Raw genomic sequence first — 25,931 nt, 5'->3', positions numbered from 1 at the left:
TACAAAAACGGCTTTGGTCTCTATGGCTAATTTTCCCATTAATGACAACTGTACGGGGGGTGAGTTTTTATGTAACTCACCTGTTTTAACAAAGCCGGCAACAAAGCAACGCCTCTTGCATTTTTGAAAAGGACACACCCTCCCGGAAATGTGCGCTCCCCCTTTTCTTGTCCGCAAGGAAACAAGCACACAGAGAGCTTGAAAATGGATGCCAAACGATTTAACTCCATTTTATCAAACGTGTGCTCAGTCCACAAGAATGTGGAAATGAAGGACTTACAGCAACTTTGTTTAAAACTTTTAACGCAGTTGGACTATGTTTACGAGCACAAGAGTTCAGCATTGGTTCTGCAACGTAGGGAGTTTTTTTTAAACTCTGAAATTGTATCCGCCCATCTAAACACAAAATCAGGGAGAAAAACATCAGTCTTTAGTTAAGCAAAGTGTCTAAAGACTGACTTTTGAGTCTAACGAGGCCTCACTACAGTCTATGAGTCAGATCCAGCCCTCACTCCTTCACAGCTCGACCATCTCATACAAATATGGTCACTTCTACCTCCAAAAAGAAACAAGATGGCAATAGCTGAAATGCTGAACTTAAGGCTTTAAAGTGAAACTAGTAAACTAATGATTGATATCACGATAGCTACGTCCATTATTTTATACAGTCTATAGGATACACACAATGTGTTTGGGGGAAAGTAACAATGGTAACACTAACTGTTAACAGACACTTTGTTAACAAAAACCCACAGGGCACCTTTAAAGTTTACATTCAGAGCCTGTTATCAGTTAATAAAATATGATGAATTGTGACAGTTTTTACTACCCAACAGCATATAAAAAAAGTAGTGAAATACGCTCCATCTCAGTAAATTAAACTGCTTTTTTGTGTCCTAATAATAAATTCTTTGTGGAAATAAATGTCTGTGTGCGCTTTGGTCTCTTTCAACAGTCCAAATACATGAAGAAGAGTTCCACCAGTGTTAAGCTTAAACAATACCAGTCTTGACGCTGAGAACCAATTTAACATCTTCTGTCAAGTTCTAAATCGCTTGAGTGTCAGCATTAACTTTCCCAGTAAATTTCCCAGTAAAGTTAACCATTTGGGCTGTGTTATTTTTAATGCAATAGCAGCAATAATTAAGGCAAGACAAGGACAGAGTAGACATGTTCTCCAAATGCGTCACATTTGTGAGTCATGATAACATCACTGCTAAACTTCTGATTATTAGATTAGATTTGGCCAAAGTGTGGTGTGATGTTATTCCCACACACACTGTGCTTGATTATGGTTTGAGATGATGAAACGGGTTGATTTAGCTCCAGAAATGTTTTGTTTGGTTGTTTACGTTTGAACATATTTTGGTTGACAAAATGAAAATTGGCTACATTTTTACTCACTCTTCCATTTCCCTCTCACAACACACACAGGGACACACACAGCCAGTGACTATTCAGTGTGATTCATCAGCATTACCGGCAGAACAGTAACTTTATTATAACAGATCTTATCTGCTCTGCCCTGCTCACCATTCGAAAGCTCTGGGTCTTTTTACTCTTTCTTCTTGGTCCAACTCGTGTCCAGAGGGCTTGTGGTGTTGCAACGAGATAGAAGGGGAACCAGCCAGATGGGTAACACACACAAATACAGACACCACACACACACACACACACACACACACACACACACAGATTGTCTTAGAGATATGGGGTGCAGATGACTTTCGGACCAGCCACACACAAACACAGAGCGCTCAGCACAGACACATAGCTTTTTGAACAGAAGCACGCTGAGGTACTGACCTTCTTAAATTCCAATATCACAATCTATGCTCATCAAAAGAATGCAAACTTTGAATTTGAACTGATTTCACACACACTGCATATCACAGCAAAAGCTATAACATCACTGAATAAAAAGTCTATTTCCAGCTTTTGTGATTTTTTTGTGAACATGTTTAATGCAGTTTCCCTGCTGTCACTGTAACATACCTACTAATGGCCTGCCCCCCCCTTTAAATGTGGGTAAAACTACGCTCAGCTGTGACCTTTAAGGCAAGTCAGTTTGTTTGTATATAGCACCATCTTGTGGCAATTGTTAAAAGCTGTACATAGACACTGCTTACATGACCAGCAGGAAGATGACATAAGAGTCAGTAATGGCTGGCTATTAAGTAAATTCTGTACATCCTGGAGTCGATTAATAGATTTTTGATTCGGCAAGAACAGAGACTGTATCACTAATCCAGGCGTGAAGAGATGAGGGTATGTGGAATTATGTCTGAGTCTTTAAAAATTTAAACGGATTGTGTCATTAGAATAAACTTTAAATATCAGGTCAACCAAGCTGTCCTATCAGATATGCAATTTCCTTTTACCCAGTAAGCCCAGTAAGAAAAAAAATGTGTGCAGACCTACTGCTTCCTGCTTTGAATGGCTTTGTTCATGCACTCCTGTACTTACCATGGTGTAAACTGTCAACTATTAAAATATTGCAACAATACATCCTCATCCAAAAAAAAAATATCGCTATCAAAATAATTGTACACAAAGAAATAGGCCTACTCCTACCTGCCCGGCTCTGTGTATGTTTGCACTGGCTTTGGTGTGTTTTTAGTTAAGGACGGGACTATTTGGAGAGCAGCTTCATGTGGGGATAAAAGATCATGTCTGTGGGCCTTGCTGATAAGACACCTTTTATAAAGGGTTGTAAGTTGTAATTACTTGCTTCATCAATGTCTGTCATCATTTTAATAACTTACTCATACTTAATAGATCAGTTTTAATGTATTATTAAGAATAACATTTCGTTTGTTATATTGTGAAAAATCCTCCAGCAGCAGATCATTTCTCTTGAGTTCATAAGGAAGACCCTCTGATGGATATTTTGCCTTTTGGAAAAACTGCAGAGAATCTTGGAAAAAAAAAAACATTCATTGGCAACTTATTGACACATATAACAGCAGACTGGTGTTTGAAACTGAAACCCACAAGTATGTATTAATGGATAACAACATTAATAACTGAAAAATAGAAAGATAAACCTTAACCATGATGTTCTTAATGCCTACTTGTACCATAACTAGAAACTATTATGATTTATTACCCATGAACAATAACAAAAAATAGACATTTTATTTTGAAATTATTTAATTTGGACAACTTTTATTTCAATAAATAAATGCATTCTATATTTCCCCTACAGAATCATATTCATGACATCCAACTGAATTTTTTTCATGAATGACATGACATTAATGAACTTTTTAGAGAGTAAGGTCATTTCAATTATGACACTACCGTCCATATACGATTTTGCACGATTACCTTCAGTTCCTCTTCACACTTCCCCAATACTTGAGGCTGGCACGGTTCGGCCAATCAGAGAGCACATGTGCGGTGTGTGTATATAACATGCAGCCAGCCTGCAGTACAGGGTTTGACCACAGGGTGGCCACACGTGTGAACACATGTAATCTTACACAACCTCTTACCAAACATTGAAAGAGGGTTCCATAACACACTGCAGCTCCTCCTCAGGATACTCCTGTCTCTCTGAAGGTAAGTCGCTTATAATCTTACAGACAGAGTTAAGGGATTTTGCTTAAGTTTCATTTACACATAGGAGTAAAACCATGTAAGTACAAATCCGCTACATCCGATTTTTAAAATGACAGCTGTCTTGTGTAACTGCGTCCTTGCAATCTGTTAGTCTTTTATCTTTCTGGTGACTTTACAAACTGAAGCACTGTGTGTATAAAAGTGAAAACGCACTAACAGTGACTTGTCTCGTCTTCAGGCTGTTCTGAGACAGGAAGAGGCTGTTACATCACAGACAACAATGAAGTCCATCGCTTGTTTCTCATCGTCTGTCAGAGCAGCGTGTCAACACACCTCAGCTTGTGTCCCTGTAAACCGGGGTCTCTGCAGTCCGGTGAGAAGATGCTCTCATGGGGATTTTGCCAAAAAAACTGTAGTGGCACAGCAGCCATGTGTAACCGGTGTGCGTACTTTCCATAACACGCACGTAAACGCAACAGCAGTGCAGCAGGTGAGTGCAACCCCTCTGCCCACCCCGGTGCCCATACCAGGGAGAGGAGAGGATGAATTGACTGTGTTCCAGTTTGGCAGATATATGCCAACAAAGACAGCTACAAGACCAGCCCCTCACCTGTCTCCATACAGTCCATACACCAAGCCACAGAGCAATGCAGCTGCACTAGTCAACATCCGGTCTCTGACTGAAGGAGAGGTGATCCCTGAGCTGTGCTCCAAGCTGGCAGGCTTCCCCAGCAATGACAGGGCAGAGGGACTCGCCACTTTACTTGGAGCATGTGTTGAATTTGGCCTGGCAGCCCACAACCCTCTAGTCATCAGACTGATAAATGAGTGCCTGGAGCTCCTCTCCAGCGGGGACATCGAGGTGTCACAGCTCTGCCACCTGGGTGAGGTGGCATATGCCCTGGAAGGCCGCCAGTCGGCCATTGTGACAGAGGTTCTGGACTCTATAGGTGGTGCCGTAGAAGAGGATGTCTCTCCCAGGGAGGCTGCCAGAGTCTACTCCCTGCTGGCTCTGTGTGACGACCCTGCCAGCCAGAGGCAGAAACTCATGCTGTCCACTTTGCACAGACACACACAGAGGCAGGTCCACCGGCTGAAAGCCAGCCAAGTCAGCGACATACTGCAGTCCCTGTTGAAGTTACAGCAGGTACAGGTGGGTAGAGCAGCCACCTCTCAGCTCTTGAATGAGATTTCACTTCGAAATTTTTGAACATCTTACATTTAAATATTTTTTCAAAGCTCTGTGCCATTATGTATGTGTTTCTGTCTCTTGAAGTGTCACCCTGTAATCGGTGTTTTCAAACTGACAAGGTCACAATATTAATACAAATATTGTCCCACAGGCCATTTCCCTGGTGCTGAGGCTGAGTCACAGAGCATCACGGGTTTTCAAAACTTTCAGAGATGATGAAGTTATTAAGGTGCTCTCTGCGCTGATGACCCTGGGACAGCATGATGAAGAGCTCCTGACTGCTATGGAGAAACACCTACCAGGTGAGGTCTACTTTTTTCATCTTAGGGAAAAAATAAATGTGCCATTCATTGGCTAAAATGTGAGGTTGGCAACATTTAGAATTAATCCTGATGTTCTCTGCTGTGTCGGTGTCAGGGAGGCTGGGAACGTGTGATCCGGAGCTGATCAGCACCGTCATGGAGTACTGTCTGCAAATGAGGTGCCGCTCTGAGCCGATCTTCGAAGCTGTTGCTGAGAACTTTGTATGCCACGCTGAGAGGCACACCACCCTTCAGATTGCCAAACAGATAGTCGCCATGGGGAGACTCAACTATCTGCCACAGGTGAGCATGTTGCTATAGTGTTTCTAACATAGTGTGTAAAGCATATTTGACTACTGGAAGACAAACTAATTAATGTCTCCTTTACTCCTCAGTGTTCCAGTGAGATGTTCAAAAAGCTGGAGAGTATTTTGTCAACGAGGTTTTCCCAGTTCCAGCCTCGCTCCCTGATAGAAGTGTTGCACGCCTGCATCCACCTGGAGCGCTTCCCACTCAACTACATGTCCAAAGTCTTCAGCCCATACTTCTTACAAAGGCTACAAGGTATATAAATGGCAGCATACTCAAAAAAAAGAGATAATTGTCATTATGGACCATCAATGACAGTTGCATTAGATTATACAGGTGTCCCTAATAAAACGGACACTGAGCGTACACTCAGTCGCTATTATGCCACTCTTTTCACAGCATAGCATGCACAACATGTCAGTGTGTAAAAAAAGGTGTGTGTAATGTAAGCTGCCCTTGTCTGTCCGACAGCACAGGGGGAGCCATTGGACAAGAATGCACTGGGACAACTGACACAGCTCCATCTCTCCACCTCATTGGAGTGCACTCACTACTGGGTAAGCTTCATGCAGCTTAATACGTTTTGGAGATTTTGAATATTAAATAGTGCGTATAGTACTGTTATACTAGTGGTTTAATAGTTCAGAGTACGTAGTTGCACAAGTATGAAGTATTGATAACAGTGACGAACTCTCCTTGATGTCTTCCTCATCAGGGTCCCAGACTGCCCTATTTCCTCCATGTGAAGAGGTTTTCGTCTGTGGACCAGGCCTTTGAGACACCTATGGAGAGTCTCCTCTACAGACAGGTCAAAGGGCCGCTGACAGAGCTGCTGGGGGGAAAGTTCTACTCCACCAGAACCTTTACCCCCAGTGGATACACAATAGGTAAGCAGTAACCATGTAAATGCACACAGACGTATGATCAAGATGGGAAAATATCAATTTAATTAATGCTGAACGAAAGGTTAAAGGGAAATGTTAGTATTTTTCAACCTGGACCCTTTTTTCCCCCATGTTTTTTGTGTCTAATGGTAACAAAATTTTTGGAGATTGGTCCGGTATTGAATAAGAGCACTGCAGCCAGCAATGGCAAACTGACACATACATCCACTTTAAGTGCTTGTTTTTGCCACTGACAGGTTCAGATCGCTATTATAGGTGTCTTACAAAGAAATTAAGTGTTTTCCGGAACCTTTTGCTTTTGTCTGCTCGTTATTGTGTCTCAAGGAGAAGTCTCGTTCTGAGTTCTCGTAAGTTGAGTTTTTGCAGGAAAACAATAAAAAAGAGACCAGATCAAGTGAAAGGTCAAGAAAACGTTATTTTAACAACTATTTGCTCATTTAGTCAGTGAAAACCCAAACTGCTGTCCTCACAGACACAATGTATTTTGTTTTATTTTGCTATCCAGATGTGGAAATATACCTGGACGAGGAGGGATGTGTTCTGCCTCTCTCTCAGTGGGAACACACCTACAGAAGGTGAGACTCAGAGACAGGTGCAGTTAAATTGACGCACCAATTGTGTAGATTTTGCACCGAATGAAAGTGAACGAACTCTGGCCTATTTAGTGTTGCAAGTGAGCTGAATAACATCGAAGCCTTATCTTAACCGACATTTAAAACTTTTTCTTCATGTTTTGTATATGTGTAGAATTGCACTGTGTTTGGATGGCCAAAACCGTTTCTGTAGCAACACACAGCACCTGCTGGGGAAGGAAGCCACTAAAAGGAGACACCTCCGCAGGATGGGCTATGAAGTGGTGCAGGTATGCTTGAGACACTAGATCATTGCATTTTGGCACCAAAGTTTTGCTAACTTGCAACTGCTTCTTGGGGAACTTTACTAGTTATCCAATATGTTTGATCAATCTTGCATTTATATTTGTTAAAGCAGTCTCCACTATAAGAAACTTACATTAACATATTATCATCAAGGCATAATATCCAAGGAAAAATGTCTTTCTCTGCTCCTTTGCTCTTCCAGATCCCTTACTTTGAATTTGAGAAACTGATAACTGAGGAGGAAAAGGTCCAATATCTTCACAACAAGATCTTTCCCACCATCTTCAAGTTTAGTCATGGATTGTAAACGCCTTCCAAGTTCAACCGAAGATTCCTCAGTGTCTTTAACTGGATGATCTTCCAGTTGCTGTACAGATCAACTGTCCTTCCAATGAAGTATATGAGCATTTAGCCGAGTGATGCAGACTAGGTATGTAAAGTATGAAGAAGATACAAAGCATGGCAGAAAATGAAAATAATTGTGTCTGTGATATTCAGATTCAGCACATACATGTCCTAATGGGAGGACACTAATCATCAGAAATAAGGCAGAATAAAACATTTCAAAGGCATTTACGTCCCCAAATAACCAAGGCTTAATGTACCAGATGTCACTGTAAAACATAAGAGAGATCTGGCATTTGTGTTTGTTCCCATGTTCCCTTAAGTTTTTTTTAATTTTAAGAAACAGCCTGCCTTATTTTGAGCCTTAAAGTGAAAAAAAGTAATTGGATAGTTTCACAGGGATCACTGTTTAATACTAAGGTATCCGATATCAAAGCTCCCTGTTCAGATTGAATAGGGGTCAAGATGAAGATGAAAATACAGCTGCTGAAGAAGTGTACTACCAGGTGAAATACAACATCCCTGGCGATTTGCAACTATTTCTTATATTTGCACCGTAGGACTGAAATTCAGGACTATTTCAATGGCTATCATAACACTGACTTTTTTCGAATTTCAGGAAGCTTAATTTTATAATGATACTGGCCATTTTTAGTCTGCTGTTAACTTATTGTTGTTATATGGACATGATAGTGACTATTTATGTGATGGATTAATGAATGGCAGAGTGTTGTGGCTTCCACCTTTATCATAGCATTGCTACCTCTTTTTTCAGGGGAGGGGGGTCAAAATGAAATGTACATGAGGTGTAAAAATGTGTTACATTAAATATTCATTTATTTGATGTTTGCAGATAGGCAATAAATTGCCTTTTATCCTTATTATCCTCTGGACTGGTGGTTGATTCTTCAAAGCAGGAAACACTGATTACTGAGGTATTGAACAGATTTGCATTTAACAGTCAATAACCGCTATGAAGACATTCCCCTTCTCTACAATTTGCCATATGGTTAATGGCTGCTGATCAGACATACAGCAACACATTGAAAAAAAATGGACTTGAGGCATATGGTTACAAAATGAGAAATGACTGAATGACTGAGTGAAATCCAAATGTGTGTTCTGTAAATGTGTCTGTGCAATACGACGGGTAAATGAAGTCAGACAAAGACAGCTTTTAAATACTGCTGACCCTCTGTATTCTCAAGCATACAAGATTCTTGTCTCTCTAATCTTGTCAGTTTTACATGCGTTGTAATACTGCATTCAGATGTCATCTTTCAGTCTTGCAAAATGTCACACAAATGCGATAAGAAACAAAATGTAGGACACACTACATCTTGGCCAAGTAACCTGTGTTACGTTTTAAATCACCGCCACAGTGTGAAGTTTCCATGTCTCTCACTGACATACCATTCAAGTTTTTGGATAAAGTGTAAAACCAAAGGATTCCAATAACTCAAAATCTCTGTTATTATTGCCCAAAACATTTGGTAACATCTTCATACAACTGAAACATATATCAAATGTTAGTGGGGGAGTTTATGACAAATGAGGCTGCAAAGACTAGGACAAAGAGGCATGAGAAAAGCAGTTGGGACGGACAGAAAATGGATAGCTCTGTATGGGATACAGGAGAGCTAAAGTTTATGTGTCAGGGTAAAATGAATGAGGAAAAGACAAAAGCTGATGGACAATATGTTGGATTTAAATGGATACAGCAGAGTGAGTTGGACCTCTGGGGCGTTGAGTAGATGGTGAGACTTTCGTCTCTGCTGGTTCCCTTCTGTTTCTCGAATGTTCTCCCTCCTCCTCAGCCGTGGCTCTGAACATCCTCCTGGTTCTAATAGAACACACACTATGTTAGCCATATCTTATTTCTGACTAATGCAACAAACAGAGGTGGAAGGTATCACTACCAGAGCTATTGTACTGTAAATGTTTGTGTACACTGTGTGTTTGTCTTCACCTGGTGGAAACAGGTGGCAACATAATAGTGCAGGGGTGTGCTGTGAGGACAGGCTCTCCTCTGACAGCTTCCATCATCAGGTTCTGGAGGGTGTTCAGCAGAAAATCCTCACTTATGTCAGCAGGCATGTGTTCAGAGTGTGGCGTGTTTTGTGTTGGGGGCCCTTTTCTCGAACATCTCGTAATTCCCTCACTGTCCACTGGGTTGTGCTGTTCTGCTTGCCCAGCCAGCATCCCACTCAACAGACCCTCAGGGTGGGGTGTAGGGTGAGGAAATGGAGATGAGGAGCATGGATGGGGACTAGTTTCTTGAAGCTGGTAGGTGATAGGCTTAAATGGAAGAGTAAATAGAGACTGGGTAAAGGCTGGATCATCTAGTATGGACCTGTGAGAAGAGAGGGAGAGAGACACATTAATACACAGACACACATACACACACACACACACACACACACACACACTTGCAACAAGGTCCATTTACATATAAGCTACGCCTAAATTCCATCTACTTTCAAACAGTTGGTGGTGCAAGGGTCTAGGTAGATGATTGAATATAAGTCTTTACTCTGCGTATCTAGGTGTCTGTGTAACTGTTACCTGAGCAGAGAGGTGAGTACGTGCATTGTGATGTCTCTATCAGGGCCTTGTATCGTTGAAGGCAGCCCAGCAGGGAGGGATGTGCTTGATGAAGTGGTTTCCAGTTGCTGGGACCTGCCTGACTGGAGGCACCTAAGGAAGACAGCGCAGATGCAAATGTTTCTACTCCTACAATAGAATACAGATCAGGCTCTTCAGGATGCTTAACAGAAGTCACAACTCATTTACTAAATCCTGAATAAGGTCTTGTATGAACATTAGCATAAAGGACACTCTTTATAAAAAATGTGCATCAAAGTTCAGTCCATCATAGTTGCTGTGAAGTGTGATCTGAGTAGGAATGCTTTACCGATAGTGTTGATCAGGGAAGTGTGTAAGGTACTCTAGAAGCCTGTGGGAGTGTGCTGTAACTCCCAGATGCAGCAGAGCAGGCTGAGGGGGCTCAGGATGCCTCCATGTTTTTGCTGTTTCCCGCTGTGCCCGCCGCTCAGCTTTTGTTAGCTTGGTACATATCATGCCCACTGTCTCACAACTACCACTGATAGGAGGAAGAGTCTGGAGGGGACAGAAATTGAGTCATAAAGATGCAGTCACAATGAAGACATGCTTGATAAATGTCTCAAATGTTCACTTTTTTTTTACTGCATGTCTATAAATGAATTTGATTACTATAGTATTTACACCTTGTATTTCCTGAATGGAGGCCCTTTTCTTACTGGAGCTGCTACAGGTTCCTGTAACAAAACAAAGGGTAAATAAAGGGAACGAAAACTGTCATATCACTGTCAAAAATACGACTCTGAATGTGAGGAAGGACCTTATCTATCAGAACTCCTGGGCTTTCTGTAAGATTTTTGTCCGTGATTGTGAATTCATCTCGCTGTCTCTGTTTCTCTTCCTCCCAACGCTGCAATGCATCATGATACAGAGCTAGTGCAGCTTCCTGGATAACCTAGGGAGAAGAGGAGATAACATCTTGCATCATCCATAATTTGCAGAAAAGTTTAACTTTAAACATCCGCCAAACCAGGACGTCAGTGTCATTGAATATTGGACATTAATTCGCCAGGCTCAAAAAAACAAGCAGAACCCTTATGCCACTTAATGCAGCTTTAAATCTACACCAGCGCTGCTGCAGTACCTGACAGACAACATCTAGCTGATAAACAGTGGGGTAGTCAGTAGAGGTGAAGGTAAGGACACAAAGGGCACTCTCCCCTGGACACAGATGACCTCGCTCTGGTTGGATCTGCACCACCTGACAACACAAAACACACAGACAGATATGGGAGAATCACTGATATACAACCTGCATATCTTTGTGTTGTCTATAAAAGACATGCCGATGCAAAAAGGGTAGATCTGTGTGTGTCTTCCTCAAAATGCTGAAATCTACTTACTGTCATGCAACATTATTCACAGGCTACATGAGCACCTTTCTGTACCTGCTGATTGCTCTGCTGCAGCAGGTCCCATGTATAGTGGATAGTGTCTGTGTGGGACACATTGGTCAGGAAGAGGATTCGTGAAGATTGTGAGCACACAGGGATGTCGCCAAGAGAGACACTGTCCTCAGACAGGGATACTACCTACACACACACACACACACACACACACACATTGAGATGCATGCATACAGCCTCAGATGGTCACTGACACAAAAACAAGAGGACTTAAAAAGAGTAGGCTGCTGGCATTCTGCAGAATGAATTTAAGTTAAATTAGGAATTGAAAAGATTTTGAAAACCTCTTACCTGTCCTGGAAACAGCAGCCTCTGGACAAAGGGTGCAGTTGCCTCAGTATTACATGTAAATGGGTTTTTGGAGCCCCGTGTAGGAGAATTAAACCCACATCCCTCAAACCTCACCAGCGTGGAGTCCCCATCTTGGACATGGATAGGAATCTCCATCTGATGATGCACAAAAACAGACTCAAAATCACAGGTTGTACATTTAGGTACTTACCTAACAGCAGTAGTGCTTTGGTGTGTGTCATTATTCTGAATAAATGGATGAATAAAAAGTAATTAAATTGTTTCTTTGTATATCCATCTAAGTATACCAACTTCTGCTGGTGACAGTGAAGAGGAAACAGGCTGCCTACAATATAAGCTGCCCAAACCAGTTGCATAAAAGGTTTAAGGGGACAGTAGTGAGAAGGCAGGGGAGAATGGCTCGATCATTACTTGGTACTTCTTAGCTTCCAATGGAGAGAAGATCCATTCCAACATGGCCGTCATCCCAGGTAGGACCTCTCCCTCTGGATTGAGGCAGCACAGCACTGGATGGTTAAAGTTGTGCGCCTGTAGCTCTGACAACACAGCTGTGTCCACTTCATAATGGACTGGCACTGTACCACCATTGTGCAACTCATACATCTGCAGGACAAACAGATATATACAGGTGCAAAGTCACACAGGTTTTCTATCCTTTTAGGGAATCTCAGGTTGTAATGTAACAATGCAGTCCAACACTGCACGATGGATTTCCAAACACAGTTATTACAGAAGCTGAATTCATCGCTTTGTCTTTGTATGAACAAATCAAACAAAAGATTTTTCATTTTGATTCCACTGCTGAAAGTGAAATCACAAGGAAAATTAATGATAGCTGTTTCACTTAATATGGTTTCATATACGAAATATTATACTATCAATCAGAGTGCAATACATTTCAGCTCACTGCTCACTGTGAATGTGCCGCTCCTAAAAGGCTTTATGTGACAGGAATTACACACCTGCCTTGGAGGAGTATAGTCCCCAATGGTAACCGAAGTGAAGACATGTCGCTTGGAGGCAAAGTGGAGATACGGCCTGTCTCTCTCCACCGTTACCCCCTGAAAGTTCAGCTGCACACAGAACCATAAGACATGAACGTGGAGTTCAAATAAAATATCCAACAAATATAAAGTTCACCATACTTGGTGATACATGTTAGGTAAGTGGATTTCTCCAGCTTTCCAGAAAAAAAGGAAAATATAGGAACAGTACTACTGATATAAAACTGTGGAATTTTAAATTTAATTCTACAAGTATAGTTGAGTGAATTTTGTGTGTTGTTAGACTTGAATGAATTTGAGCCTCATGCAAGTTTATATAGATTTTTGCCTCACCCAGATCTCTCTGCCGTAAGAAAGTTTGAACACAACAGGAAGCCGATCTGTTCCAGCGAAGTCATGGCTGAGATAGACGACATTTAGATTATTGTAGGATCATGTTATTAGTGCCATCTGATTTCTGTGATGTCTCATTTCAACCATCTCTGACCTGTAGGTGAAGCATACTGCCCTCTGCTGGCCAGGGAGCAAAGTTCCAGAACGGGGAGTAATGCTGAACAGATGGTTGTCTTGAACCTGTTGATGTGATCGAGAAATGTTTGCATCTCTAAATTTTCAAAATTATGTGAAATGTTACAATCTTGGTGCATTTCAATCCCATAGTTATATTTAAAATTTCGTCATGTTTTTGGATAAAGAGGGGACATGTCAAACCTTCATCTGGTGCAGTTCGGTGCTGCTAAACTCTCCGGTCTCAGCCCAGTACTCCAACTCTATTTGTTGGTCCTCTGGAAACAAGAATGCCCTATATTAAAAAAGAAGAGAGGCCAAAAGTCAGTTAATCAAAGATTTCAAAGAGTGGTAGGAAAAGGTCTATTCAAATTGACCCTATCAAGCTCTACTCCACAGTCCACAGTCAAATGGAGTCAGTTGGTAAAATGGTAAAATGATTAGCTGTATACGACAGTCTGGTCTGGTATACTGTACTGTGCTGTATACATAAATTGAGCAATTTATGACAAATATAAATAGAATGCAAATGCAGTTATCTTTGACTTGGATTTTCTGTATTTCCAGCAGTCTGGTTGTTACTCACCAGTCTACAGGGATGGATCCAGGGTTGTGAAACATAAACACAAAAGTTGAGGGCTCTGAATTCAGGGGAGCAGCACTGAAGTTGAAGTCCAACATGGCTTTGGTGAAAACGGAAGGACAACTGCTCACACTAGCGGGAGGAAAAAAAGACAGTCATGCACACTCCACATCTTGACAATGTAGATGCAGGATATCTCTTAAAACAGTATTATGTAAGTATTATTCACAAAAAAATATCTGTTGTGATCTTTAATTGTGTTTTCAGAGTTAATGTTTAATCGAGCATTAACATATTCTGCCACTAACCTGTGCCTGGTAGGCGTTCTGTAGGTGAGTTCTACAGGGGAGGGGCTGGACAGCATGTGCTCATTGAGGCTGTCCAGTGAGAAGAGTTTCCACAGGTGCACTTTGCTGAGTCTGCCCACATTGCCACCACTGCACACATCGATAACCTGGAGGGTGGGAAACACGCCCTGAGCTCGCACTTCACACACTGCCTGGGGAGGAGAGGATACAAACCCTGGGAAGAGAGACAGATATAGGAAGGGAGAGGTCAGTAGGTGTTAAGGATACAGAAAAATGGCAGAATATATATTTAGTTTTGTAGTGTCTGTGTTTCTATCTACCGCTGGTATTCAGCATCTGATAGCTGATGGTCCACAGGTACTGAGCTCGTCTGTGTGGTCTGACAGTGGCTCGGAGCAACATTGTGGAGTGTGAGGCAATGGTTCCCCTCTTACAGTCCAGCTGTAGGGCTAGAGAGTGAAACAGGACACAAGTAGTCTACAACACTGGTTCAGCTATATCTATATCTATTATAATCAGTAGTGGATTTTGTCTCCACTTTAGTGTCTGTCATCATATGGTCATAGTTTAAGTTAAGTCAGACAGGTGAGGTCACAGCACTGGTGCTGACTTAGCATTGGCATTGTTTAAGTTACTTTTCATACAAACCAATATGGAACCATTGGTTTGGTTGAATGGTTACCCTAAAAGACGGGAAATATTTTATTTACAGCACATTAAATGGTTGATTGGTCTCAGTAATGCTATGGTGTGATGGGCTGGGAAGACAAACAGATTGTGCAGCAATGACTTACTGACAGGTGCACATGTTTGAATTAAATACTATCATGTAAACACAGTACGTAAAAGACAGCATGAACTTTACAAAAGGAGAGTACCATTTGGCTCAGTCTCGGGGTCGTAAGTAAGCTCCTTATCCAGAAGTATCTGCCGTACAGAGATACCAAAGGAAACAGAACAGGGGCTGTTGTTTACAAGAGGAATTTGAATCGACTGACAGCTTCCAACCAGAGTCTCCCCAACATCCAGAACTGCTGTCTCTGCCTGGGGAGGAAACAAAAATGCACGCACTGCTTAGGTTTCAGAGTAATTCACACTCCAGAATGTGAATGCAACAGCCATTAAAATTTGTTGAAAATTCACATACAGTTCCAGTGCATGTCCACATGAACATACACACACATAAAAATCAAACAAACACCATGACATTCCCACCTCTATAAAGCCTTTAGAACCCATCCCCACCACTTTAAGGGTAAGCTGTGACTTGTTACATCCTGGAGTCTGGACCGGCCAGAAGGTGAGAGTGGGTTTAAGTGTGTATATTTTTTCTGCCAGTGGGCCAAAGGACCATATCTGGACCTGTAACATCAATAAGTTGAAAACAGTTTAAAGAAAATGTAAATGAACTTGGTTGCTAATGTTGTTTTGATCAGATGCACAGTCTCTGCTTGCATAAATGTATGTATGATTCATTCAGTCTCTCACTGAGCTCTCATTGGGATGTAGTTCACCAGCATCTGGTTCAACAGAGATAAGCTCCTGGTCTGGCTCTGGAATGCTCCATTGGAATCTATCAAAAAAAGGACAATTACAGAAAGCCAGCTGTAGACAAGATTAATGATGATGGGATAACTCCTGACTACAAACAATACACTGAAAAATGTCACAACAACCATTATGCCAACCAACCGCAGAGGTAGACAGCTGAGGTTCCTGATGTGGTGAGAGCGCTGCGTAAGTGAACCCACCGCTGTTGGCTGGAAATATAAACTGCCATCTCCTTCCAGAGACACACACAGCTTTTCCACCACACTGACAACTGTCAGTTCCTAAAGGACACAGAGACAGATGCACAGATAAAATAACCTGCAAACAAAGTGTAGGGAGGGGGATCCCTGCTTTTGTCCTCTCTGTTCTGTGTAGTGTATATAGTACCTTTGTGTGTTTAGCTGCGTTGAGCTGAAGGTGTAAAGTGAACCCTTGTTTGGGACTGTCTTCTGTGGGAGTTGTTCTGAGGGTGAGGATTTGGTGATTCCCCGGCTGGATCAAACCGCAGCTTGGCACTACAGACAAGGATTCTGCCAAGGCAGGGTTTGAGCTGTGGTCCAGACAGAAAGTGAGAGGCAGGTCCCCGTGATTGTGGAGGAGAACTGTCCGACGAGAAAGCACACTAAGGGCTGGAAACACCTTAAAAGAAAAAAAAGATCAATTACCATAGTATCATCTCTTAGTGTATAGCAGTGATACAACATCTTATAATTGTTTCAAAGGAAAGTTTTAGCTTGACAAAGCCTTCATCATTTCTCTAAGGGTAAATGATGATTCAACTTAAATGGCACCTTAATTTTTTGCTGTTTATTGAGAGAATGGAAGAACTATAAATACAGGAAAGACTAGAGGAGGAGGATGAATACAGACAGAGAGAAAACTCTCTCTCCTGCTTGTGTCTCACCACTCGAGGGGGCTTCAGGGAGCAGCATGGGATGAAATGCTCTTTGCCTGGCTGAAAGGAGTGGCCGATGACTCTGACAGTCACACACCAGGGTGGACACAGCAGTCGCTCCTCTCTGTGACAATTGTCCTGCAGCAGCCAAGGATGTAAGAGAAAAGAGTGGCAGCGGCATGAGAGACAGAGCCAGAAACATGAGAGTATGCCTCCACGGAAATTTGAGTGGGCACAATCACTTAATGTGACAAAATTTTCCTGTAGATTATGAAACAATATTACCTTGTAGTATGCAAAGCACTCAAGTTGCGCTCCATGCAGAGTATTGAGCTGCTTGGGGTCATAGGTCACTCTGAATGAGGTGGACTTCAGTGGAGCTAGGTCACATGATGAGGGAGAGACAGAGAATGGAGAGTCTTGGGCAGCAGTCCACACCAGGCTTGAGTGGAATCACATGCAACAGAAACCAGATTGAGCATGAAAAACTAAAAACAAATATGCAATTCAAGTTTTGTTTAAAAAAATATATATGTGTGTGGGTAGTGCCCTGGTGAGAAGCCATAATCCAGGGCAAGCAGGAGTACCTGAGTTTTCCCCTGGTGTGGTTAGTGATGGAAACAGGTTGAGAGGAAACGGATGTGGTAGACAAATAGGAGGATGTTTTGTGATTGAACAGTAGCTCACTGGGCACCACAGATACATGTGGGGATGACAAAGAACTGGAAGAGAGCGGATCCATGACCCCCAAGCAGGATTGGTAATATTCCCCCAGGGGATCTCTGGATACAACACAAGCACTGTCTGGTCTCTGATGTGGCTGCTAAAAAATGACACAGAGAAAGATTCAGAGACAACACTAAATTGTGCTCTTTACTTGTGACACCTGGTGTTCATATGTTATTTAATGGTTTCTATGAGGAGACAAATCTTTCATCCCCCTTTAGCACTTTACCTCCTCCAGGGGGCAGAGCACTCCCTGCTGGTCAAAGTGTATGTTATGATCTTCCTGCATGGTATTGCTAGTGTCTGGTGAGTCCTGACTGTGGTACCAGTAGAGCTTGTAAAGAACCAAGTGCTCAGGTTTCAGTATGGCTGGTTGCTGGATCTCCGAGTGACAGGTACCAATCAGGTCAAGGAACAAGGGGTCCTGCAAGAGAGAGTAGGTGTGCTGATACGTAAGCAGAATGAAGTCTTGATGATGTTTGTGTGTGTGCTCAGAGTGTGTATCCATCTTGATACTGGCTCGTACCTTGTGTAGTATGAAACATGCCACTCTTCTGTGATGCGCAATAGGTTGTGTGGGCCTAAAGACTGCCTTCAGTGTGGTATCGCTATTTGGGCATACAGTGCCACTTGCTGGCTGGATGGAGAACACACTGTGCCCACCACAGTCAAGATCCCATTGGTAGATAGCCTCAACAGGCGAGGAATTAACCAGTTTCACTGTCTGTACGACTCTTCCTCCCTCCTCTACACAGCCAAAGTCGATCACAGAGGAGGACAAGGAAACTTTGGGACCTAGTAACAAAAAGAAATACTTTAATTGCTTAAAAAAGTTAAGGAATATACTAGTGGGGTATGCACTTGTCTGTCTTTCTAAGATTGTAAAACAATGTTTTTTAGATGGTGTATGTGTATGCCTTTCTGTATGTTACCCACCTACACAGTTTCCACTGAGTTTGAGCAGAGTCTCATTGAGTGCCCCTCTACATTTTAGAGATAAGTACTCAACAGAGACACTATCCACCACAGCAGGACTATAGGTGACTGTAGCCCGAAGGGAACCACCGGGCACCACTTCGCCCCTAGTCACATCACAGCTGAACTCTGACCCCAACAAAGGCACCACACTGGACAGTCGCGAAAGAGAGAAAGTTGCAGTTACCTATAACAGAGGAGTATGAAGAGCGGTGAGAGAGAAGATCATTGAGAGTGCACATTTGCGTTTGTGTATCTTTGTGCACTGCTCACAGGGGAGGGGTTGAAGATGTCAAAGTGTTTCTGCAAACTTTGGCTGACTGCCACAGAGTCGAAGTGTAGCACTGGACAGCGCTTTTCTCTTTCATCCATGGTATCTGGATTTCTCAGCTGAAGACAGGGGTACTTAGCTAAAAAGAAAAGGACAGGCAAGTTAAGAGAAGAGAGTGTTGGTTCTTCATCTATTTTCACAAAGTATTCTGAGAATAACTTAATAGCCAGTTGTCATATGGTTCAATCCATAATGACAGAGGCATATTATCAGCACATCAAGAATATAAATTGCAATTAAAATCAAAACAAATATGGACGCACATCTCTTATTCAAATTTGCATAGTTAACCAAAGAGTGGAGTTCTGCTGGGAAATGTGACCACAAAATGTGTCCCAAATAATATTTGTTTAGGCGTTGATCATACAGTTCATAGCACTGATTTATGTGTCTGCCTATGTTTTCAAAGCTGGTAAGTTTAATTGGTAACCTTAAATCCATCTGACATGTACTGGATCCAAAATCTGTAAAATAATTAACCTCATCTTGTCCTGGCTTAGCTGCTAGTTACAATACCTAGTCCCTGCAGCAGCACACTGCAGCAGCAGCTCTGTGCCTCGTCCCCTTCTTCCCCGAACCTGCAGTTGACCTGTTGCTGGTACACCAGCGCCTTTTGTGGTCGGAAGACTACAGTTATGTGACACTCCTGGCCAGGCTTCAACAGGCCTTGCTCAGGGCTTAGCTGGAATGGTGCTGTGCACTTCCACTGGAAGCATGTCTGGAGTTTACTGTGGGAGGAAGCGCAGGCAGAAAAATAGGGAAGACACAAAAAAGATAAGAGGGACTGATTAACAAGTGTGAAGTGGAGTGAAGGAGGAAAGAGTAAAGAGTCTGACATAATTTGTCCATTTCCTGGCTGCAAAGCACAAATACACAACTAAGAATGTAAACACACTAAAAATACATTCATACAAAGCATTCTGCTTCCTTCCCTGATTCCTGCCTTCCCTGATTATTCATCCCTCCAGCAATACTGCATTAGTCGAAAACACACTCATATGTACCTGACATTTTTGAGCAGAAAAGTAGTATGGGAGGAGTTCTCCACAGCACAGAGTGGCAGCAGCACAGAGTCAGGCACCTCCAGAGCATGGCAGGGAATGGTAGCACGGAGGTGAACTTGGAAGCTGCCATCTTTACCTTGAAACTCAATACTGTCTTCATACTCACACTGATCCAAGCAGTCAGGCAGACACCCAGACACAGACAGAAAATATGAAACAGGAAATGTTGATCATGTTACATCTCTTTAACTGTTATCTGAATAACTGTTTTGCATCTTCTTAAAACCATATATGCTTCGTGTGGTGCCGTAAGTAATTTTGTTCACACAACTTTTTTCTGCTCAACAAAGACTAGCCTATTACTCATAAATGAATAATAATGATCTCTAATTTTCTCAGTTCGTTTTTATCTCTCACCACTCTAAAATTATTATTTAAACCTATCTGTCCATTTATAATGGTGAGATTGCACATTTATTTGTCTTAAATGTAAATAAGCCCATATTTGAAACCCCTAAAGCAAAAATTCTTTCAAAGTACTTATGAAATCTATTGATAGATGCAATTTTGTATAAGTTCTGATGTGTTACCCTCTGGAGTGGTCTAAAGCTGACTGGAAAGGAGTAAGAAGTCCCAGGGCTGATGACAATCACCTGGGGAACCAAGGTGCTGAAAAACTTAGACACTGGAGGCCTGTTAAGGGATAAACAATAGGATGTGATTATCAATTTTATATTGCTTTGGTTGGAAGTAAACAATAAACAGTAACTGGTAAAAATACTTGAGCTTCTAAGTGCGTTTATAAGACCTGACGTGTAGCTTTTGCAGCTTGTTGTGAATATTTTTTAACACTACTGTCTTAGTGAACTCTCTTTGCAGGTCCCAGTCCTCCCAGACCAGCTCTGGCTTCAATTCCAACCCTAAGAAGCAGCTTCTTTGGCTGGATGCTTGTCGCTGGTACTTTCCATCCTGCTGCCTCTGGTGAATCCCTGGGTCCTGCCAGTCGAGGCCAGGCGGAGGATGCAAGTTTTGGAAACAGACAAAGATAAATTACCTTTCAAGAAACTGAAGGAGGTCAGAAAACCAGAAAAGCCCACAATCTCTACAAGCACTGAGTAGTGTAATTCAGATTTAGAAGTTTTGTGTTAACATTACATTAACTTAGCAGTCCACCTAGTTGTTTTTTTCCATAGGTAAATAGGCAAAGAAAATGGACAAGGACAGCTTTAAAATATAACACAGATTTAGGGATAGACTGCTGTTGCTCATGGATAATTCTGCCTATTTGGAGAGGGGTGTATACTGATCAGATTGGACACACAGGTTCAGTGAAACTCAGTGTCTGTTAAAAAGGGAAAGCGGTTTCAATTCAAACTTTAGTTACTTTCATATCCTTCCCAGTGGTGAGGGACTTCCATGATGCTCCTGAAGCCAAGGGGTCAGGACCCCGAGCCTCAGCTAACATGGCTGGAAAAGGCAGACGTATTTTATATTAAAACAATAAAATAAAGAAAAGTGTCTCGTGGCTGCCTTATGTTTACTCTGGTTTTGAGATGTTGCAACTTAGCACAGGTGATACATTTATTACAGTCTCACTCTAAGACGTATCTGACCTAAACAAAGCTAACGTTGAGAGTGTTTTGGAGTTAACGTAAAATAAGACCATAGTTAGCTATTTGCTAACACAAGGAGTACAAAGCTAACAGCTAAATAGAATAAAATTCTTGCTAAATTAAACATGGCTGGTCCGAAAGACAAACCTTACCTTCATTCAAACGTGAAACAATAAATGCTGCAAACTGCTTCTATTCAGTCAATTTTAGTTGTGAAAACACCGCGAACATCAGTCACTACACAGAAGTTTGCTGGCAACGGCGTTACCACGGCAACAAGCAAGCGTCTGTGTCACTATAGTAATTACGGCAGCCGAGGAGAGACCTTTGCAATTCGCGAAGGGGTAGTATTTATTAAACTGGAAAGTGTTTTATTCATGACAAATGGAGAGTGTTTTATTCATGACAAACGATATTGTGACTCAGAGTTATTAAGAAGTGCCATATTTAATACAAATGTGACTATGAATTGATGACACGAGCAGAAAGTGACTCATGCCACCTCATGTTACAAAATAGCTGAACTATCCCTTTAACTGCAAATCGCATTCACTGTCATTCACTCTTAGTCTGAAGTTATTGGACTCAACACACATGAATTCAGTTTTATTTTTCAAACTAATCCTCTCCAAAAAACAACAACACTGCTTTAAAAGTAAAATATATTAAATTCTATGATATTAAATTATGCTGACAACATAACATGCTTATTATCAGAGCAGTTTACAAAATACAGGGAAAAATGCCATATTAACAGTACATTCAAATTACCTTACAGTGCATGCAGACACCTCTTTGCGTGTGTGGCTTTAATTAAATATAACATGCAGTTTCAAGAAGATAATACAAAACAAATAGCTGAATATTGTACAACAAAAATTCATAACCATATAGTCAAAAAAAGTACATTAGTCATAATAGCATTTTCCTTGCCACACCTAATGCCCTTAAACCTCAGCCTGGTGACTATGAATCCATTTCAAATATTGGTGGAATATTTGTCAAGCATTTGTAACAGACTGTGATGCACTGATGACAATGTAACATTGATATTCTTGACAACATGACTCTCAGAGTTAATTATTCTGTCTCTTTGTCCCTTCCATGAAAGTGCTATAACTCCCCATTCAGTTTATGTACATTCATAGATACACAGGTTCATTGCAGACAACATAGGCTCTCAGTGTGTTTGTACGGTTTAAATCACAAGTAAATCATGCACAAAAATGCCCATAATAAGTCAAAATTATTTGTTGATTCTGAAGTCATACTCAGATGGATTAATGACCATTAAACCATCAAATGTCCTGGTACATAAAGATGGCATTATTCTGGTGTGATGTGATTTCATATGCAGCCCAACATGCAGATGTCGACATACCCTTTTGTTAATTTACGAGCTCAAGGCACAGGTTGGGCTGTGAAAATGAATGATCCTCTTCATGCCACCGTGTTAGTGCACCTTATTGCACTGTGTAATGTGTTCTCAAGAGTAATAAACATAAAAAAGACGTACAATAAAAGCATGCTGAACTTTTTAACTATGGGAAAACCCCACTTCTTGTTCTCGGACCTCCTTCCTCCTCTGAGTAAGAGCTGTAGTTCCCTGTTTCTCCTCCGGCATGCCTCACGAAGCCTACAGAGCCTAAAGAACCTACCCTCAGCATCTCTAGCTCCTCTTTATCGTCCTCATCATCCCCCTCTATCTCTTCTTCTTCATCCTCCAGGCTCGAGCTGTGTGAATCACTCTGAGGCTTGACACCATTAATATCCATTCCTGCTCTTTCTGTGTTAGTCAGTGGTGTTGCTTGTTCCTTGGCTTTACGACTTCTCTTCCACTTCATACGTCTGTTCTGGAACCAGATTTTAACCTGGTGAAAAACAACAGGAATCAGTTCTCCTACTCTTAAGTGATTTGTAGCTGGGGGAAGCAATATTTAAAAAGCAGGAGAGCATTACCATGTCATAAATAAGGATGGTGGCAAGCTTTATAGCTTGACAGAGAATGGGAAGGATGGGGATCATACACTGAAACACTATTCAACAATTCAGTCCAATACATTCTACAGGCTCTGATTCTCTCACCTGAGTCTCAGTCAGCATGAGTGAAGTGGCCACCTCAAAGCGTTTAGGCCTGGACAGGTACTTGTTGAGTTTGAACTGGTTTTCTAATTCCAGCAGCTGCTGGCTGGTGAAAGCTGTCCTGGGCCTCCGACACTTCCCCAACAAACCTGCTTGGGCCGGGACTGAGAGGGGAAAAGACAGAGAGGCAGCGAAACAATAGCAGAGAGGGGGGTTATTCTGTGTATTATTAACACTTTATCATTTTCATCTTTTCCTATAAGAGCTCACTTATTATAAACAGTGGGCCTATGATCAAAGGAGGCCTATAGATGCATTTAAGTGAAAGAAAAACAAAGAAAGAATCATTTGACAGATATTTTTGTGGTATACAGTATCTTCAAACAAATCTGCACAACACCTTTCAATTTTGTTTCCCTTACACTGTTTAGATCATAGGCCTACCTGCCTGTCTGTTTTATATCTTTTCTCTGTCCATTAACATTTATTGCCATGATGATGTGAGGTCGTGGTGAGAGGATATTGCTTTGGAGGGGTAATAAACCATCACAGGAGACCATTACCTTAATGAATACACCGTAAATGTTATCAATTGATTAAGTAGGCCTATTTCAGGTGTTACCTTTACCATAAATGGAGCACATGTTTTTATGAGATACATTGTTTTTAAGAGATAGCATCTCAGTGTCACGGTCCTTTCAAAACCAACACACAGGTGTAAAGAGGCTCTAAAAACATTAATAAATTGGCTGTTGACCTCCCCATTACAAAAACACACAACACTAGTGTATGTTTAATAACATTTAATTTTCAATGGGAGGCATATGAATGATCGATTTGAATTTAATTTTGTATAAGCTGGAGTATAGTTCCTATATCCTGCATTAAAAATTGTAAGTAAATTAGCCTATAAATATACTTTTTATACATTAGATTAAATAATGAATTATGATAACATGAAATATGCCATATAAAAGATGTTATTTACACTTAAATAAGGATAGTAATCTTTTATATATTATTACATGAGGTAATTCATTTACATGTGAAGTATAATAATGCTATTTTAAATTGTTTTGGTTCTCTCACCATCTAAAGTTATAGGAATGATGATAAAGTTTATAACTACAGGAGACAGGGAGATCCGCTCACCTCCATATTCTCCGAATCTGGGTATCATCATCCCGGCTCTGATCCAAGGTTCCAGCGGGAGCGTCGCGGCCCCCTTCAGCTGCTCCGGGTACGGATGGACCAGCTGCGTGAAACCGGGGTATATGAAGGCGGGATGCTGGCCTCCGAGGCCCGCCAGAGGGTACATGGAGCACGGGTGCATTCCGAGGAGACCCCCTTGGTGGAGAGCAGTAAATCCTGACTGGGACAAGCTGAAGAGCTGGGATTTGGAGGCTAGGACTCTCGGCTGGGCTGGAGAGGAGTTTGTTGTGTTTGGATGAGGGGAAGGCGTCTCTGATCCGCGGTTTGACACCGGACTGCCGCCGGGGCTTCTGCTGTAATATAACCCCGGGGACGCACCGTCGCTGTCCACTCTCTGCTCCGCGTCGTGCGCCAGTAGCGCATCAATACGAAAGTTTTTAGATTTCTCCAAAGTGGTGGTCATTCTGTCCAATGATGAACTTTGAAATGAAGTGTCTCTAAGTTCTGAGCACACTATGTGAAAGTTATCAGAAACGGCTATAGCCTAGTCACTCCTCTTACCCGAAGAAATGTCCTCGTTCTGACCCACTCCACTTCAGCCCCGTGCGTAAAAACCACTCCACTCACTCCAACAGTGAGCTGAAAAATTACTCGCACCCAATAGAGCTATAAAGTCTGCTCCATTGTGATTGGCCAGAGCCCTGCAGCTGCTGGTGGAAGGAAAACTCATTAGGAAAAGTAACAATACCACACTGTAGAAATAATCCGTTACAACTAAGACATGCATTAAAATTTTACTCATGTAAAATTACAAAAGCATCTAAATATACTTATGGTAATAAATAAATAAATAAATAATAAATGAATAAATAAATAAAAGTACTTATTTTTCAGAATGGCCCTATTCAGAGTGATAAAGGCTGGTTATTGCATTATATTTTTTGAAACATGAATGTGCTCTTCATTTCATGTTGTGGCTGGTTAATGTAGGGTTTATTTTTATTATGTTAACTGCTGGGGAGCAGTCAAGTCTTATCTTTATCTATTGCAAAGTAAAAAATCATAATATATTTTTGTTAAATTTTGTATTATTAATCTGAATCTACAATGTAACTCGTGATTAAAGGTGTTACATAAGTAAAAAGTACAATATTTGCCTCTGAAATGTAGTGGAGTAGAGGTATAAAGTGGCAGACAATGGAAATACTCAAGTAAAGTACAAGGACCTCAAAGCTGTACTTAAGTACAGTACCTGAGTAAATGTACTTAGTTGCTTTCCACCACTGCCAGCAGCACAGGGGCTGGGTTAATCATATTGGTGCACTCCTGTACCAACTGCATATGTTGGATTTTATATGTCCTTAC

At 41.5% G+C, this 25,931-nt stretch overlaps 3 protein-coding genes across 5 annotated transcripts; 1 reads left to right on the top strand and 2 right to left on the bottom strand.

The window, feature by feature from the left end:
- Window positions 1-3,218: 3,218 nt before the first annotated feature.
- Window positions 3,219-8,345, top strand: LOC126393387 (FAST kinase domain-containing protein 3, mitochondrial-like). Its single transcript, XM_050049531.1, has 10 exons — window positions 3,219-3,564; window positions 3,803-4,717; window positions 4,908-5,058; window positions 5,174-5,361; window positions 5,454-5,622; window positions 5,839-5,924; window positions 6,083-6,254; window positions 6,778-6,847; window positions 7,020-7,134; window positions 7,353-8,345. The coding sequence occupies exons 2-10, from the start codon at window positions 3,845-3,847 to the stop codon at window positions 7,455-7,457; spliced, it is 1,929 nt and encodes a 642-aa protein (XP_049905488.1). The 5' UTR covers window positions 3,219-3,564; window positions 3,803-3,844; the 3' UTR covers window positions 7,458-8,345.
- A 183-nt stretch (window positions 8,346-8,528) lies between these two features.
- On the bottom strand, window positions 8,529-21,604 carry cfap65 (cilia and flagella associated protein 65). 3 transcript variants are annotated; one of them, XM_050049527.1, is made up of 35 exons: window positions 21,485-21,604; window positions 21,104-21,186; window positions 20,528-20,715; window positions 20,310-20,412; window positions 19,720-19,886; window positions 19,232-19,443; window positions 18,658-18,794; window positions 18,346-18,571; window positions 17,936-18,204; window positions 17,639-17,833; window positions 17,271-17,506; window positions 16,969-17,125; window positions 16,693-16,821; window positions 16,176-16,427; window positions 15,930-16,069; window positions 15,726-15,810; window positions 15,453-15,599; window positions 15,116-15,281; window positions 14,558-14,686; window positions 14,238-14,451; window positions 13,933-14,061; window positions 13,551-13,641; window positions 13,327-13,412; window positions 13,173-13,239; window positions 12,798-12,908; window positions 12,247-12,438; window positions 11,815-11,970; window positions 11,506-11,649; window positions 11,202-11,318; window positions 10,878-11,012; window positions 10,744-10,794; window positions 10,410-10,615; window positions 10,061-10,192; window positions 9,465-9,848; window positions 8,529-9,338 (listed from the first exon to the last, which is right to left on the bottom strand). In XM_050049527.1, the coding sequence occupies exons 2-35, from the start codon at window positions 21,182-21,184 to the stop codon at window positions 9,203-9,205; spliced, it is 5,370 nt and encodes a 1,789-aa protein (XP_049905484.1). In that variant the 5' UTR covers window positions 21,185-21,186; window positions 21,485-21,604; the 3' UTR covers window positions 8,529-9,202. The 3 variants fall into 3 exon arrangements, with proteins under 3 accessions (XP_049905484.1, XP_049905485.1, XP_049905486.1); XM_050049528.1 differs by having other exon boundaries at window positions 17,271-17,503; XM_050049529.1 differs by lacking the exon at window positions 21,104-21,186 and having other exon boundaries at window positions 21,485-21,584.
- Window positions 21,605-21,711: 107 nt separating this feature from the next.
- LOC126393010 (motor neuron and pancreas homeobox protein 1-like) lies at window positions 21,712-25,196 on the bottom strand. Its single transcript, XM_050048834.1, has 3 exons — window positions 24,567-25,196; window positions 23,418-23,578; window positions 21,712-23,203 (listed from the first exon to the last, which is right to left on the bottom strand). Exons 1-3 carry the CDS (start codon window positions 25,027-25,029, stop codon window positions 22,874-22,876), a joined length of 954 nt encoding a protein of 317 aa, XP_049904791.1. The 5' UTR covers window positions 25,030-25,196; the 3' UTR covers window positions 21,712-22,873.
- Window positions 25,197-25,931: the final 735 nt, after the last annotated feature.

This window comes from Epinephelus moara, chromosome 7 (genome assembly GCF_006386435.1).
Source record: "Epinephelus moara isolate mb chromosome 7, YSFRI_EMoa_1.0, whole genome shotgun sequence".
In the NCBI taxonomy this organism is placed as follows: Eukaryota; Metazoa; Chordata; class Actinopteri; order Perciformes; family Serranidae; genus Epinephelus; species Epinephelus moara.
Note: the sequence above shows the minus strand (reverse complement) of the source record. Positions and strands in the feature narration are given on the sequence as shown.

Bases quoted from the DNA above. Each gene is read 5' to 3' on its own strand.
- LOC126393010 (XM_050048834.1), bottom strand. From the start codon at position 25,029: ATGACCACCACTTTGGAGAAATCTAAAAACTTTCGTATTGATGCGCTA. The intron at 23,579-24,566 runs GTGAGCGGATCT...TTCCCCTCTCAG, and splicing joins CAGATTCGGAGAATATGGAG to TCCCGGCCCAAGCAGGTTTG. The intron at 23,204-23,417 runs GTGAGAGAATCA...GTTTTTCACCAG, and splicing joins TCATGCTGACTGAGACTCAG to GTTAAAATCTGGTTCCAGAA.
- cfap65 (XM_050049527.1), bottom strand. From the start codon at position 21,184: ATGTTAGCTGAGGCTCGGGGTCCTGACCCCTTGGCTTCAGGAGCATCA. The intron at 20,413-20,527 runs GTCTTATAAACG...ATCCCTTAACAG, and splicing joins CTGCAAAAGCTACACGTCAG to GCCTCCAGTGTCTAAGTTTT. The intron at 13,413-13,550 runs GTTTGACATGTC...TCACATCAACAG, and splicing joins CCGAACTGCACCAGATGAAG to GTTCAAGACAACCATCTGTT.
- LOC126393387 (XM_050049531.1), top strand. From the start codon at position 3,845: ATGAAGTCCATCGCTTGTTTCTCATCGTCTGTCAGAGCAGCGTGTCAA. The intron at 4,718-4,907 runs GTGGGTAGAGCA...ATTGTCCCACAG, and splicing joins TGAAGTTACAGCAGGTACAG to GCCATTTCCCTGGTGCTGAG. The intron at 7,135-7,352 runs GTATGCTTGAGA...TTGCTCTTCCAG, and splicing joins TGGGCTATGAAGTGGTGCAG to ATCCCTTACTTTGAATTTGA.